This window comes from Balaenoptera ricei, chromosome 12 (genome assembly GCF_028023285.1).
Source record: "Balaenoptera ricei isolate mBalRic1 chromosome 12, mBalRic1.hap2, whole genome shotgun sequence".
NCBI classification, from domain to species: Eukaryota; Metazoa; Chordata; class Mammalia; order Artiodactyla; family Balaenopteridae; genus Balaenoptera; species Balaenoptera ricei.
This window is the reverse complement of record NC_082650.1, coordinates 27187062-27203719: the sequence shown is the minus strand read 5'-3', so window position 1 is coordinate 27203719 and position 16658 is coordinate 27187062. Positions and strand designations below refer to the sequence as shown.

General features: G+C 36.2%; 1 protein-coding gene across 3 annotated transcripts in view; it reads left to right on the top strand.

The window, feature by feature from the left end:
* Nucleotides 1-16658, top strand: part of PEX7 (peroxisomal biogenesis factor 7) — a 91631-nt gene that overhangs the window by 21393 nt on the left and 53580 nt on the right. For all 3 annotated transcript variants that reach the window (XM_059941118.1, XM_059941120.1, XM_059941119.1), the window contains exons 6-8: nt 11880-11986; nt 13637-13750; nt 14991-15046. In XM_059941118.1, coding sequence (XP_059797101.1) covers nt 11880-11986; nt 13637-13750; nt 14991-15046 — 277 coding nt within the window. The remainder of the gene's footprint in view (nt 1-11879; nt 11987-13636; nt 13751-14990; nt 15047-16658) is intronic.

Genomic DNA, 16658 nt, shown 5'->3' with positions numbered 1-16658 from the left:
AAGGAGAACAAAAAAACCCAAAGTTAGCAGAAGGAAAGAAATCATAAAGATCAGAGCAGAAATAAATGAAAAAGGATGAAGGGAACAGTTTCAAAGATCAATAAAACTAAAAGCTGGTTCTTTGAGAAGATAAACAAATTGATAAACCATTAGCCAGACTCATCAAGAAAAAAAGGGAGAAGACTCAGATCAACAGAATTAGAAATGTAAAAGGAGAAGTAACAACTGACACTGCAGAAATACAAAGGATCTTGAGAGATTACTACAAGCAACTAAATGCTAATAAAGTGGACAACCTGGAAGAAATGGACAAATTCTTAGAAAAGCACAACCTTCTGACGCTGAACCAGGAAGAACTAGAAAATATAAGCAGACCAATCACAAACACTGAAATTGAAACTGTGATTAAAAATCTTCCAACAAACAAAAGCCCAGGAACAGATGGCTTCAGAGGCGAATTCTATCAAACATTTAGAGAAGCGCTGACACCTATCCTTCTCAAACTCTTCCAAAATATAGCAGAGGGAGGAACACTCCCAAACTCATTCTACGAGGCCACCATCATGCTGATGCCAAATCCAGACAAAGATGTCACAAAAAAAGAAAACCACAGGCCAGTATCACTGATGAACATAGATGCAAAAATCCTCAACAAAATACTAGCAAACAGAATCCAGCAGCACATTAAAAGGATCATACACCATGATCAAGTGGGGTTTATCCCAGGAATGCAAGGATTCTTCAGTATACACAAATCAATCAATGTGATAAACCATATTAACAAATTGAAGGATAAAAACCATGTGATCATCTCAATAGATGCAGAAGAAACTTTCGACAAAATTCAACACCAATTTATGATAAAATCTCTCTGGAAAGTAGGCATAGAGGGAACCTACCTCAACATAATAGAGCCCATATATGACAAACCACAGCCAACATCGTTCTCAATGGTGAAAAACTGAAACCATTTCCTCTAAGATCAGGAACAAGACAAGGTTGCCCACTGTCACTGCTATTATTCAACACAGTTTTGGAAGTTTTAGCCACAGCAATCAGAGAAGAAAAAGAAATAAAAAGAATCTGAATCGGAAAAGAAGTAAAACTGTCACTGTTTGCAGATGACATGATACTATACATAGAGAATCCTAAAGATGCTACCAGAAAACTATTAGAGCTAATCAATGAATTTGGTAAGGTAGCAGGATACAAAATTAATGCACAGAAATCTCTTGCATTCCTATACACTGATGATGCAAAATCTGAAAGAGAAATTAAGGAAACACTCCCATTTACCATTGCAACAGAAAGAATAAAACACCTAGGAATAAACCTTCCTAAGGAGACAAGAGATCTGTATGCAGAAAACTATAAGACACTGGTGAAATAAATTAAAGGTGACACAAACAGACGGAGAGATATACCATGTTCTTGGATTGGAAGAATCAACATTGTGAAAATGACTCTACTACCCAAAGCAATCTACAGATTCTATGCAATCCCTATCAAACTACCAGTGGCATTTTTCACAGAATTAGAACAAAAAATTTCACAATTTGTATGGAAACACAAAAGACCCCAAATAGCCAAAGTGGTCTTGAGAACGAAAAACAGAGCTGAAGGAATCAGGCTCCCTGACTTCAGACTATACTACAAAGCTACAGTAATCAAGACAGTATGGTACTGGCACAAAAACAGAAATAGAGATCAATGCAACAGGATAGAAATCCCAGAGATAAACCCATGCACATATGGTCACCATATCTTTGATAAAGGAGGCAAAAATATGCAATAGAGAGAAGATAGCCTCTTCAATAAGTGGTGCTGGGAAAACTGAACAGCTGCATGTCAAAGAATGAAATTAATACACTCCCTAACACCATTTACAAAAATAAACTCAGATTGGAGTAAAGACCTAAATGTAAAGCCAGACACTATAAAACTCTTAGAGGGAAACATAGTCAGAACACTCTATGACATAAATCACAGCAAGATCCTTTTTGACCTACCTCCTAGAGAAATGGAAATAAAAACAAAAGTCAACAAATGGGACTTAATGAAACTTAAAAGCTTTTGCACAGCAAAGGAAACCATAAATAAGACGAAAAGACAACCCTCAGAATGGGAGAAAATATTTGCAAATGAAGCAACTGACAAAGGATTAATCTGCAAAACATACAAGCAGCTCATGCAGCTCAATATCACAAAAACAAACAACCCAATCCAAAAATGGGCAGAAGACCTAAATAGACATTTCTCCAAAGAAGATACACAGATTGCCAGCAAACACATGAAAGGATGCTCAGCATCACTAATCATTAGAGAAATGCAACTCAAAACCACAATGAGGTATCACCTCACACTAGTCAGAATGGCCATCATCAAAAAATCTACAAACAATAAATGCTGGAAAGGGTGTGGAGAAAAGGGAACCCTCTTGTACTGTTGGTGGGAATGTAAATTGATCCAGCCACTATGGAGAACAGTATGGAGGTTCCTTAAAAAATTGAAGGCAGAACTACCATATGACACAGCAGTCCCACTACTGGGCATATACCCTGAGAAAACCATAATTCAAAACGAGTCATGTGCCACAGTGTTCATTGCAGCTCTATTTACAATAGCCAGGACATGGAAGCAACTGAAGTGTCTATCGACAGATGAATGGATAAAGAAGATGTGGCACATATATACAATGGAATATTACTCAGCCATAAAAAGAAATGAAATTGAGTTATTTGTAGTGAGGTGGATGGACCTAGAGTCTGTGATACAGAGTGAAGTAAGTCAGAAAGAGAAAAATACTGTATGCTAACACATATATATGGAATCTAAAAAAAAAAAAAAAAAAAAAAAGGTTCTGATGAACCTAGGGGCAGGACAGGAATAAAGACACAGATGTAGAGAATGGACTTGAGGACACAGGGAAGGGAATGGGTAAGCTGGGAGGAAGTGAGAGAGTAGCATTGACATATATACACTACCAAATGTAAAATAGCTAGTGGGAAGCAGCTGCATCGCACAGGGAGATCAGCTCGGTGCTCTGTTACCACCTAGATGGGTGGGATAGGTAGGGTGGGAGGGAGAGGATATGGCGATATATGTATACATATAGCTGATTCACTTTGTTATACAGCAGAAACAAACACAACATTGTAAAGCAATTATATTCGAATAAAGATGTTAAAAATAAAAGTCAGGCAGAATTGTACATATTAGCCCTTTATTCAGGCTGAGTCACACACACTTCTTTGTATTACATTGGCCTTTTGTGTAGCATAGTATACATAATATTGACTCTGGATGTTATATATAGAATATTCAGTGTGTAAGACTGAATAGCAGAAAAAGACTGTGTAGAGAGTTAGCAGTATAATTACAAAACTTAGGTATCTGTACTTTGTAAATAGATAGTATATAAAAAGAGCCTTTTATCAACAGAATGTCCATTTGCTTTAACAGAAAAAAAAAGACAGTTTAATGACATTACCTTCATGTGTTATATTAGAAATGAATGTAAATAGTGGTTATACCAGCCAGCACGTCTTTGGTTGAAAGTGAAAGAAATTCTGACCCAAACTGCCTTAAGGTAGAAGATAATTTATTTGCTCACATAGTTGAAATGTCCAGAATTACACCTGGCTATGTACACACAGCTGGATATAGGGCTCAAAGACTGTTCTTGCTCTCTCTTTCGTTCTGTGTTCTGTTAAGTTGGTTTCAGTATCAGGTACCACATGATAGCAAGATGGCAGTAGCTCTAGCCCCTGCATCCTTTCTTGTTTCTGTCCAGTAGGAGAAAGTGGGAGATTCCTTTTCAGACATCTAAAAATGTTTCATTTTCTCTCATGGGCTCTGATGGCCTGTGTGGATGTTCCTGAACTAATCACTGTGCCTGGGAGAGGAGGCTGTAATGTGTTGATTGGCTTGGGCCTGGCTCAGCTCCTGCAGTTGAGAATGGGAAACGGGAGAGAGGGTGGTACCCAGCTACATACACTGAGAATGGCAAGACTGAATCCTGGTTAGGTGAAGAAGATGGATAGGGGGTCAATATGAACTAAATTGTCTGCACATCCAAGGCTTGGAATAAATCAGAAGGGATTTGACAGAAACCTAGCACTGGACCTGTGAGCTGTAAGCTATGTTCCTTAAAAAAAATTGAATACAGTAAAGCCATTTTCTGCCAGATTTTATGATTTAGGAAACTCAGTGGAAGGTTTATTTATCAAGCATTTGACATTTTCCTGAAATATTTCTCCATGATGATTTTTCCAATATTAGCCTACTTAATAAAGTTGAAAAGATTTAAAGTTTTTCTTCCACTCTACAAAAGGAGGGTTTGTGGCATAGTAAAAGTCGGGGTAAGCTCTAAAGCTCTCATTGTGCCTTTGCCATTTCAAGAGAGATAAGAAAATTTGCTTACCAAGCTGTGTACAGTGCACTTCTTTGCATATTTTCTTTGCTTGACTTGTTTTCGTATATTTCCTATAGGGCATGTATATTCTTTGACATAGCTGAGCACCTTACACAAGCAAACACTAAAATTTTTTGATTATTATTATATAATATATGGGAATAATCATCTTACCAGAATTTTTAAAACATATTTAGGATTCATTTTGATTGTTGACAGGGACATTGTCAGTGAGTCAGTCATATATTTAGTGAATGTCCGCCTTTGTCTGGGCACTGAAGATACAGTGAGTGTATAGTCCAGTGGGAAAGAGAGATGCTAAGGAAAAACCTAGCAACAATAACGATCAGGAGCATGAAGTTCTCTGAGGAAGAGGGCACAGCACAGTGGTTAGGGACATGGACCCTGCAACCAGGCTCCCTGTGATCAAATTCTGCTTTCACCACTGTTACGTGACTTTGGTCATGCTACTTAACTTCCGTCTCTTCATTCCTCATTTAAAAAATAAGGGTGATAATAATACCCATGTCATGGAGTTTTGATGAGGATTAAGTGAATTAGTATGAGCAAAAGGCTTAGGACAGTGCCTGGCACAGAGTAAGGGCCCTCTGAGTGGTGCCTCCTATGATTAACCTGTGTGCTCAGAATTCGGTGGAAACATAACAAAGGATTCTTGAGCTTGTCAAAGTTGGCTGGTCGGAGAAGCTTCTCTGAGGAAATAGTGTTTAAACTGCTACCTTATGAACAAGTAAGAGTTAGGAGATGAGAAGTGGGAAGCAGAGGGAGGGGATGTGGAGAGAGCAGGGCATATTTGAGGAAGATCTGAATGGCCTTTGCGTGCGTATGTGCTCTAAGGATTAAGAGTCAGTGCTTATCTAGAAACTAAAACTCTGAGAACAGAGTTTTAGAGTAACTTCCTTCACGTAGAATCTGGAATGCATGCTTGTGTAATAACGTACTAGTCCAGTGATCCTGAAACCTGGCCCACCATCAGAGTCATTGGGAAGCTTGAAAAAACAACAGAATTCTAGCCTTCATCTTAGTCCTACTGAATCAGATACCTCTGAGAAGTGTATGTATGTATGTATATATGTGTCTATGTATTTATTTATTTATTTTTGGCTGTGTTGGGTCTTCCTTGCTGTGCACGGGCTTTCTTTAGTTGCAGCGAGCAGGGGCTACTCTTCGTTGTGGTGTGCGGGCTCTCATTGCGGTGGCTTCTCTTGTTGCAGAGCACGGGCTCTAGGTGCGTGGGCTTCAGTAGTTGTGGCTCGCAGACTCACTAGTCGTGGCGCACGGGCTTAGTTGTTCCACAGCATGTGGGATCTTCCCAGACCAGGGCTCGAACCCGTGTCCCCTGCATTGGCAGGCGGATTCTTAACCACTGCACCACCAGGGAAGCCCCAGAAGTACATTTTTTAATCACCCCAGCTGAGTCTAGTGATCAGCCTAATTTGGAAAGCACTGTACTAGTCTATGGTGTCACTCTGTTTAAGATGCCTAAATAAATAGCTTATTTCTGTTGATGTAATGGAAATTGCATGTTTGTTTTAATAGAAATATACTCATCTCTTTAAAAAAAAAAACTGACAGAATGGTTTCAGTGCTGAATTCAGAGAGGAAGTGGTTTCCTTGGATTGAGAACTCTTTAGTTTTTTTCCTCAGTTTTGTCGGTTATAGTTTGAGTTATATTATGGTCTTTATCAATTAATTCTCTTACTTTGTCTTCTTGCTTACAGACAAGAACTTGCTATAAAACATACTATAATCTTTGCATAAAAATAGTTTCAACTGCAGAATTCATGGTTGAGAAACCCAGTATTGTAAAATATTTGTCTTCACAAATATTACAAATGGTAGAAGCTTGTATGATAGGCAGTCAAGACGTAGTTTTATGTCGAATCCTGTGGCACACGTATAGCTAATTATGTCTTTCAACTGCTTATAACAGTTTATATTTTAAGATAGTATATGCGAATATAGCATTTGAGTTTTTCCAAGAATCTGGTCACCTTCAAAGTTGTATGGTATTTGCAAATCTAGACCTAAATATATCATTAGCTAAGTTAAGACAGACCAAAAGGGAGGAGTATATAGAGATTTAGATCTTCCTTAGCAGAGTTCTCTCAGGACATTGGTTTTGTTTAGTTCATGAAAGTTCTATTAGTACAGAATTCATATTTCTAAATTACGTGAGATGAAAGGGAAGAATATTTGAGCTCTTTACATAAAGAGGATTAATATGAAGTAAACTTTTTTTTGAACCATGAAAACTAAATTACTGCTATTACAGACTCCATATAATTGCATAAATCATAGCCATGCCTGAATATGTGGAGTCCAGTAGTTTAAAAAAAATCATTCTACTCTAAGAAAAAAGTCATATTACATCTGGTAGGCATTTGGCATTTCAAATAAATTATTCGGGCCCAATATGCATCCTTTTTCTACTCATTTCACTTCACAGTTTCAGATTCACTGTTTACACTTATTCTCCTTACCCAATTTCTTAACGCTGCAACTTGAATTAGACATAGTAGTAGCCAGTACATCCTATACCATATTATGCACTTAAATTCACTGGTTCTGCAGCCAGTGGCAAGTCTGCAACGGATAAGAGAAGCTGGTAATTCAGGTGGTTCTATGGCACTATCAAGGGCCCTGATAAACGTCTGGCTGACAATGAAAGGCCAGTTGTCTGGAAAATGCAATTTAAAAAATATATAAATATAGATGTCGTGGGGGCTAAAAGAGTTGAATGAGTCCTGGTACCAGTGGGCCAGGAGGTCCCTCTCCTACCTGGAAAGCAAAGTGATGAGGAGGAAGTGACGAATGTGTGCAGCAGAAGTGGAATTCTCAGCTCCTTCAGAGCAGTTCTCACTTTTTTGTGTCCTTTAAATTAACTGCAAGAAGGGACAACCTAAGCCATGGTGTTTTTAAACAGCATTGCTTGAATATGATGGTGAAGAACCAAAATATTGTCCCAGAGTAATTTGAAATACACATATATAATGTATATTATATACATAACAATACATTATATAATACATATACAGAACAGTGCATAATCTTAAGCATGTGATGAATTTTCACAATGAACACCTCTGTGTACCAGCACCCAGATCAAGAAACAGAGCATCGCAGAGGCCCCCCTCACATCCTTCAGTCATTACCCGACCCCCACTCGAGGGTGACTACTGAACTGCCTTGTAATAGATTAATGTTACCTGTTTTTATGTTTTCTTGTCTAGTTTCTTTTGCTCAACATTATGTTTTGTGAGATTCATCCATATTGTTGCTGGAATTACTAGTTGTTTCTTAATCTCCTAGTCCACGTTTATTGTAATATTTTGGTACTTTAAAGCATTCACATACACCCATAAAATGTAATTATGAGGAATGTAATTATTAGGATGAACACAAGCTCATTGAACTTTAAACAAAGCTTAGTCATGGTTTATAGCAGACTTTATGATTTCAGACCTGGTATTACATATAAATTTTTGAAAGCTAGTATACATCATTTAGGCATTTCCTATGTTTTAGTGGAAGCCTTGTGCCAAATCGAATCTTTTTCTCTGGGGCTACGCTTTATAGAGTTTGAAGCTTCAGGTGAATCCCATTCACTGCTTCCATGATGATAAGGGCTCGCCTTTGCCTACAGGTGATAGAACTTGAGCAATCTTAGGTCTTTGTAGAATTTATTGAAAAGCAACCCCAGAAGGGGAAGGGATGCTTAAATGACCCCCGGACACATTCTCTGTCTCTAACCTGGACTTTTCTCTGCTTGTTGACTTGACTCTGCAGGCCAGCTTTCTCCATACAGTGAAACACATGGCCACCAGCAGCTTCTCAATTTTATAAGCTGTAAATTCTACTGTGAGAGAGGGACTGACATTGTTTTTTCAGTTATACTTCAGAAAAATCCCAAGTAGATACTTTTGACCTGTCAGCTGTGGCAGGGGCAGAAAATGAGATAGTATGACTGGCCTTGCTTAGACCTGTCCTTGGCCAGTCGATTGTGTTGAGCCATAGGTCTTTCTGGAATCACATGGTGAAAAGAGGGTGCTGTTCCTGGAAGGGTGTTGCTGGGCAGACCAAACTCTGGACATCCACACCACCCTGCTGTAAACTCTGAAGGTTAGGGAAAGTCATGAAAGATCATCTTATCAAAGCTACTTAGACTTCTGAAAGAAATTCTACTGACTGGTGGCTAGACCACAGACAGTGATGATTATTAGGACCCCTGAAATGTTGGGAGCTCTAGTCTATACCGATTCTGAACCATTTCCGTTTGGTACTTTCAAACTCATCATTCGGTCTCATCCCCACTATCCTTAGCTAGATTCAAAAACGTTAGTCACTCTCTTCTATCAGAGTGGTTTTCAACCTTTTGTAAAATAAGAGGATGATGCTTTTTAAATAAAAAAAAATTTTAATCTCACACGCAAACAATAGTACATATTTATGAATACATAAAAATGTTGTAGAAGTATCACCAAAACACAAACTACAGGGAGGCACACCGAATTCAGCATTGTGGTAGCCTTGGGCAAGGAGGATGGGGAATGGGGTTGGAAATACAGTAGAGGTTTCAACACTGTCTGTTGTGTTTTGTTACTTTTACTTCTAAAATAATTGTGGGGCAAATATGACAGAATGTTATCTGTGTGTGTCTATTAAAATTTCCCCCAATTTATAAAGTAATTAACGTATAAATTAAAAGAATAATTCCTCAAGGTTTCGCCAACATTGATCACGTGGCACTTCTCCTCCGACAACGTTAGGGGGCACCATTGTGTAGTTATAGTTGACACAGGCTAGGAAGCCAGACAGCCTGGGTTCCGATTCTAGGCCCTGATTCCATTGTTTCCTCTCCGCTGACTTACTTCAGCTCCATGTGCTTCAGTTTCCTCATTTGTAAATTACTACAAAAATTACTTTTTATTTTATCAAAATTTTTACCTCACTTGTTGTGATGTTTTTAAAGTTAATATATTCATCTCTTGGTATCTGTTGGGGATTGGCTCCAGGACCCTCCCAGGATATCAAAATCCCTAGATGCTCAAGTCCCTTATATAAATTGTCATCATATTTGCATATAATCTATGCATATCCTCCTGTATACTTTAAATCATCCCCAAATTATTTAAAATACCTAATACAATGTAAATACTGTGTAAATAGTTGCCAGCACAGCAAATTCAAGTTTTGCTTTTTGGAACTTTCTGGAATTTTTTTTTCCTGAATATTTTTGGCCCATGGTTGGTTGAATTCACAGATTTGGAACCCACGAATATGGAGGACTGACTGTACATGTAAAATGCTGACCAGCATTTGGCATATAGTAAGCATTCAATAAATATTAGTTTATTATTTATTCATGTTATTAATAGGGACAGGAATGACTTCTAATCATGATTATGTTTTGTTATTTTATTTTTAAAACTTTATTTCATTTCAACTTTATAAGGCGGATTTGTTTTTGTTGTTTTTTTTTTGAAGTATAGTTGAGGTACAATGTTATATAAGTTGCAAGTGTACAATATAGTGATTCACGATTTTTAAAGGTTATACACCATTTATAATTATTATAAAATATTGGCTATATTCCCTGTGTTGTACAATATATCCTTGTAGCTTATTTTATGCCTAATAGCTTGTACCTCTTAATCCCCTACCCCTATATTGCCCCTCTGCCCTTCTCTCACCCCACTGGTAACCACTAATTTGTCCTTCACGTCTGTGGGTCTGTATAAGACAGATATTTTATCATAGGTGAGGAAAGTAAGAATCCAGGATGTTAAGTAACTTGACTAAACGTCAACAGCTACCAAATGATTGAGCTGGATTTGAACCAAGCTCTGGAGCTCCAAAGCCCCCATTCTTAACCTCTACATTTCACTACCACCAACAATTTAATTCTTATCTTTCTTAAACAACTTGCAAAGAAATCAGAAAAAAATGGTCTAAAACTCTTGAACTTAGGTAAATGATGTATGATTTAGAATTGGGATGATAGGAAATTGTATGTAGGTAACTAAAGGAAATTTTTTAAATTTAGCAGTTTTTAAAAAAAATAAATTTATTTATTTATTTATTTATTTTTGGCTACGTTGGGTCTTTGTTGCTGCGTGCAGGCTCTCTCTAGTTGCGGAGAGCAGGAACCACTCCTTGCCGCGGTGTGCGGGCTTTTCACTGCGGTGGCCTCTCTTGTTGCGGAGCACGGGCTCTAGGCGCGCGGGATTCAGCAGTTGTGGCTCATGGGCTCTCTTAGAGCACAGGCTCAGTAGTTGTGGTGCACGAGCTCAGTTGCTTCGCGGCATGTGGGATCCTCCCAGACCAGGGCTCGAACCCGTGTCCCCTGCATTGGCAGGCGGATTCCCAACCACTGCACCACCAGGGAAGTCCTAAAATTTAGCATTTTTATATACCACATATTAGCGTATCTACTATATGCTAGAGACCATGCTAACGATTTACAGAAACTTTATTACACTAAATTCTTATACCATCATGCATGTAGTCATTCTGTTTCTTTTTTAGAAATGAGGAATCAGTCTCAGAGATATTACATAACTTGTGCAGGGTCACACAACTACTAAATGGAATCAAGACTATGCCTGCCATCACATTGTTTTTCTTTTTTTCATTAAGCTGAACTAGGTTTCTCACATGATCAGTTATTGTTTGTAATTTAATTTTGATGTAGATATACATATATTCAGGGTTTTTCATCTGGTCATTTTGTTATTTCCTCATAGTTTACAAAATTGAAGGCAAACAGCATGTAAAACATTTGATCAGGGTTGACTTCGTGCAGCTATGTGATATAAATCACTTTTGTAGTAATTCAGAGTATTACCTGTAGTAATCAGCGTAATTCAGAGTATAATAATTCAGAGTATAATCATTTTTGTAGTAATTCAGAGTATAATGACAAATTTTCTCAACTTGTTTTTTCCAAGGTGAAAAATATACCTTCGGATGGCCCTTTAAAATGTAATAAATGTAAAAGCTAAGATTTGAAAATTATCCATTTCAACTTGGTAGATTTTGCACACATTTAACAGTAAAACTATTACCATTTTGTTTCTTATAGAATATGCTGGTAAAGGGTGCTGACTTTATTTACAAGAAACAAAGATTTTCAGGGCCTTTTCCTATCCTGAAGAAAAATGCATTGGGTGTGTGTTTAATCACTGCTATGTTTGTCTTAGTGTGAGATTTAGATTTTCCTGCTTTGAGTAGATCTAAAAACATTATCATGGTGCCTTATTTTTTTGTAGTTCATCACTTTTAGTATGTCTTATGCATTATTATAGTACAAAAACAATGTATATATGATTTATAGGTGGCAGTATCCTGATAGTGAAAGTGGTGTGTTTTCCCCTGATTTGTTGTCATGGGTACCGAGTATCCAAGTGGTGTGATGGAAAGTGATCAAGTCTTCCTCTTTCACCAGGCGATCAGACTTTGAGAATTTGGGATGTGAAGACAACAGGAGTCAGAACTGTGGTTCCAGCACATCAGGCAGAAATTCTGAGTTGTGACTGGTGTAAATACAATGAGGTACCCTGTCTGGTTCTATCCTGAGCTGCTGAGCCCTTCCTAATGTTGAAATGTTTTAGATTTTATTTTATCTTTGTTTATGTGGACTTTGATAGTGTTTATGGACCATTAAGTTAAATTCAGTCCCTTCCGTTTCTAATTGATGATTGTGAGTGACCTGCATTAGCATTAATTGGATTTAAGTGCACATAAAACAGGCTGAATAAGAAACAGAAGTTCTCAAAAGTTCAATAGTGCAGCCTTACTTGTTTATTTGGGAAACTGCTTTACAAGTTACCTAATTTTTTACTTTATTGCTGTTAACCCTGCCAATTTGTATCATCTTTTGCTTTCATTTCTTGTTCATTTTGCTAGTGAGGCTGCTGAACTATTTGTAACTTGATTTTTAATTTGACAGTCCATCAGTTTTTAGAATTTTCTGTTTCATCTTCCCTTATAAGCCTAACCAAGCTTCATGTTTCTGTAAGGATAGCAGTGTCCATTTGTAACTTTTTGCAGAGCTTCAGCTAACCATATGAGCATATGAATTAGAAATAGAAATGGATTAAATATGTGTTGATATGCTGTTTAAATATATTTATGTACCTGAAGCAGTCTGTTGACTATGACAAATAAGTATAACATATGCCTTGTTTTTCCCACTTTTAAAGTAATCAGTGAAGGTTAAGAGAACATTGTATCGGCTGAGTTCTTTAAATAGAAAGAAATAAAATAGATTTTAAAAATATAGAACATATTCAAAATAATACTTGATTTTAATAAAATTTTCAGTGCTGATGACTACAGTTCAAATCTCTCTCATGAATTTTCCAAATAGGAAAACGAAATTGTGGACTGTGTGTTATACTTTTGGGAATTCTAAAAAAGTTGCTGATATATACTTGAGAGTAGTTTAAAAATTAAAAAAAAAATCATTGCAGGTTTTTTTCAGAGGAGCTTATATTGAAGTGGAAAATGTTCAGACAATAGATTACTGCCTTGGTTGATGTGGAATGGGGCTGAGTGCGGGCGCAGCTCTTGGCCTCTTCAGCCATGAACTCTGGGTTCACCTAGGGTGCTAGATAGCAGAATTTATAAAACCTGACTAGATAGGAGACTTACCACTTTCTGCATAAATTCTCAGATAGTGTTACATATTATATTAAGACATGGCCCATGAGAGTTGAGAACAGTGATTGATTTAGAATTAGAAAAACATAAAAATTTAATTTATACCTTGCACTTTCAAATATTTGTAAATTAGCCGGCCTCTTGCCTTTTAATGCTTGGTAGAAACCTCAGAGGATGCTGAAAAGAAAGGTGGGCTCATTTGTCAGGTATAATTTTTAAAATCTTATGTTCTTATTAATATTCCTAAAAGTAGATTGGAAAATCTACAATGCTGTTTGAGACTCTGCCTTTTTCTGTTGTGTATAGTGTTCCATCATATGCCTAAAGCATATTGAGTTCCTTTTCTCTCAAGTCCTACTAATTTTTGCTTTTTGATGTATATTCTGACTCCTTTCTATAATGTTATATAACTTTTCAAGAATGACTCCTGGGATCAGATTAAATAAATACCAGAAAATAGACACTGTTTCTAGTAGGAAAGCTTGGGTACTGCTTAATTGCAAAGATGTCACACTTTACTTTTCTCTGAATTGTTTTCAGAATTTGCTAGTGACAGGGGCAGTTGATTGTAGTTTGAGAGGCTGGGACTTGAGGAATGTACGACAACCAGTATTTGAACTTCTTGGTCACACCTATGCTATTAGGAGAGTGAAAGTAAGTTTTTATCTTTTCTTTTTATACATAGAACAAAAATATAATTAATGAAGTATATATAAAAGGTGTTTAGGGGATGGGGTTATTGATTCTTTTTTATGCATGTTTTTGTTATCCAATGAATGATAATGAATATTGAAAGATAAAATTGGGTAAAATACTGGAATAATTATTGAATGAATTGTAATAATGTAGTCGAGCAGTACTTAGGATTAAATAAAATGTTTTTCTCATTCTGTCATCCCCATTCTACTATTCCTTTTAATATTTTTTAACTATAGTAATTTACTTTTAGTATTATATTCTTTACAATTTTTCATTCAGTGGGAAGATTTCTTTATTTTGTTGAAACTTGCACAGAGAGAGAGTTAATTCTCTATTTTCCCTAACATGATTGTATATATGAATGTTCTCAGAAGTTTAGGGTATAGACAGTTTTCCACTTTGTAAACAGCAGAGGATGAGGTAACTTTTTTCTGCTGATCCCCTCAAATTTGTCAGGTATAAGGTGACTTAAGTTAGTTTCCCAGCTTTTATTTAGGTAAATTTTGCTAAGTCACTGTGGAAAACATCTTATTAAGGGACATTTCCCAATTTCATTCTTTGTTTTTTACATTAAGGATAAAAAGGTACCTTTTTGATCTTTTCATTAAGATAATTATGTTATTCCTATTTAAAAAATTCTAAATTGTAGTTAATATTTTAAATTTTACTGGTTACAACTCAACATATGAGACACAGTGCCCTGATGTTTTTTCATGGCACACAGGTTTTAGTAGTTAAAAAATATTTTCTGTATATATTTCACAGTGCTTCTGAGAATGAAATAGGGTAATGTAGTGAAAGTATTTTGCAAACTATGAAGAGCATTCAAATGTAATTATTTTATGTGTATATAACTATTAAAGTACTGGTAAGAAAAACATGGAAGAAATAAAATTGCAATGGGCAGCCTGGTGAAACATGTTTATTACTAAATATTACTTTCTTTAAATTTGCGGTTTTTGACCTTCATATCATTTTCATTAGATGTGATATACAAATAACATAAAAATTATTTAAAAACTTTTAACATTTAAATGTTTATTTGATACTTGTGCTAATAGCAATCATAATATGTATTCACAAAATTGGTTAAGTTAGATGAACTTTATTATAATGTTCATGGAAATGACCTTATGAAGTAGCATGTTATAATTACAGTTAACCTCAAAAAGGGTTTTTTGTGTTTTTTTTGTAGTTTTCACCATTTCATGCTTCTGTGTTGGCCTCTTGCTCCTATGATTTTACTGTAAGGTACAGTGGCTTTTGATATGTTTCATTGTGAAATACCAAGTACCATTTGCATCTTTGCAGCTTTTCTGAAGGGTAATATGTTATCTTACTAATACAAAAATAATCTGAGCTGGGCACATAAGAATATTTGCCACTGAGATTAATATTTTTCTGTTTTTATGATCTGGCCACATATATGAGTAAATTCTTTAGTATTTAAAGGTTAGCTTGATTGCTCTGTTTAAAAACCTTTTTTCCTGACAGTTGTTCCTTGTAATATCTTCCTATGCTATAAATTGAATAGCCAGTATCTTTTAAATTTAAATTTTAAAAATTATGAAATTTTATTTCTTCAGTCTAATTATGTGAATCTTAAGGCTAAGATTGTTATATATGAAAAAATCAGCATGAGTGTATGTATGTTTGTGAATATATATGTATGACCGTTTATGTATGTGTATGCACGTGTGTATCTATGTATTAATATGTGTATGTGTATCTCTAATCATACCCCCAGTTCTGATCCCACACCACACAGGGTTCATTCTACTTTTTCTCCTTTTCCAGATTTAAAACTCCTGATTCTTATTATTCACAATATATTTACCTATTTGCTACCCTGGAATTCTCGGAAAGTAGTTTAGAAATCACTGTATATCAGTTCATAGAGATCTTTTTCATTCTGCATAATACTCCATTGTGTAGACGTATTATAGTTTATTCAACTAGTCTCCTACATATGGGCATTTAGCTTGTTACAAATATTTTATAAATAAACAGTGCCACAATGAATAATAACCTTGTAAGTACATACACTCACATCACTAGAGAATTAGCTTCAGAATATATTCCCAGATGTGGGATTGCTGGATTAAAAGGTAAACATATATATATATATATATATATATATATATATATATATAGTTTTGTTAGATATTACCAAATTCCTGTCCGTAAGGAATATACCAGTTTCCATTCCAAGCAGCAGTGTTTGAGACTCCCTGTTTCTCTACCATCTAAAGATGGTTGATTCTTTTTTTTTAAAATTAATTAATTAATTAATTAATTTTATTTTTGGCTGTGTTGGGTCCTCGTTGCTGAGCGCGGGCTTTCTTTTAGCTGTGGCAAGCGGGGGCTACTCTTCGTTGTGGTGCATGGGCTTCTCATTGTGGTGGCTTCTCTTGTTGCAGAGCATGGGCTCTTGCCACACAGACTTCAGTAGTTGTGGCACGTGGGCTCTAGAGCTCAGACTCAGTAGTTGTGGTGCACGGGCTTAGTTGCTCTGCGGCATGTGGGATCTTCCCAGAGCAGGGCTCGAACCCATGACCCCTGCATTGGCAGGCAGATTCTTAACCATTGTGCCACCAGGGAAGCCCCAAGATCATGGATTCTTTAGGGGTTTCCAAGTTTGTGATCATATCATCTATAAATATAATTTTACATCTTCAATTCCAATTCTGATGCCCCTAATTGATTTATCTAATTGCATTGGCAGATACCTATATTACAGTGTTAAATAGTGTTATAGAGGATGTCTTAATTTTTGTATTAGTAAAAATGCCTCTAGTGTTTCCTTGTTAAAAGTAAGATACTGACTTTAAGACAAAGTGTATATACTTATTTATCATGCTAA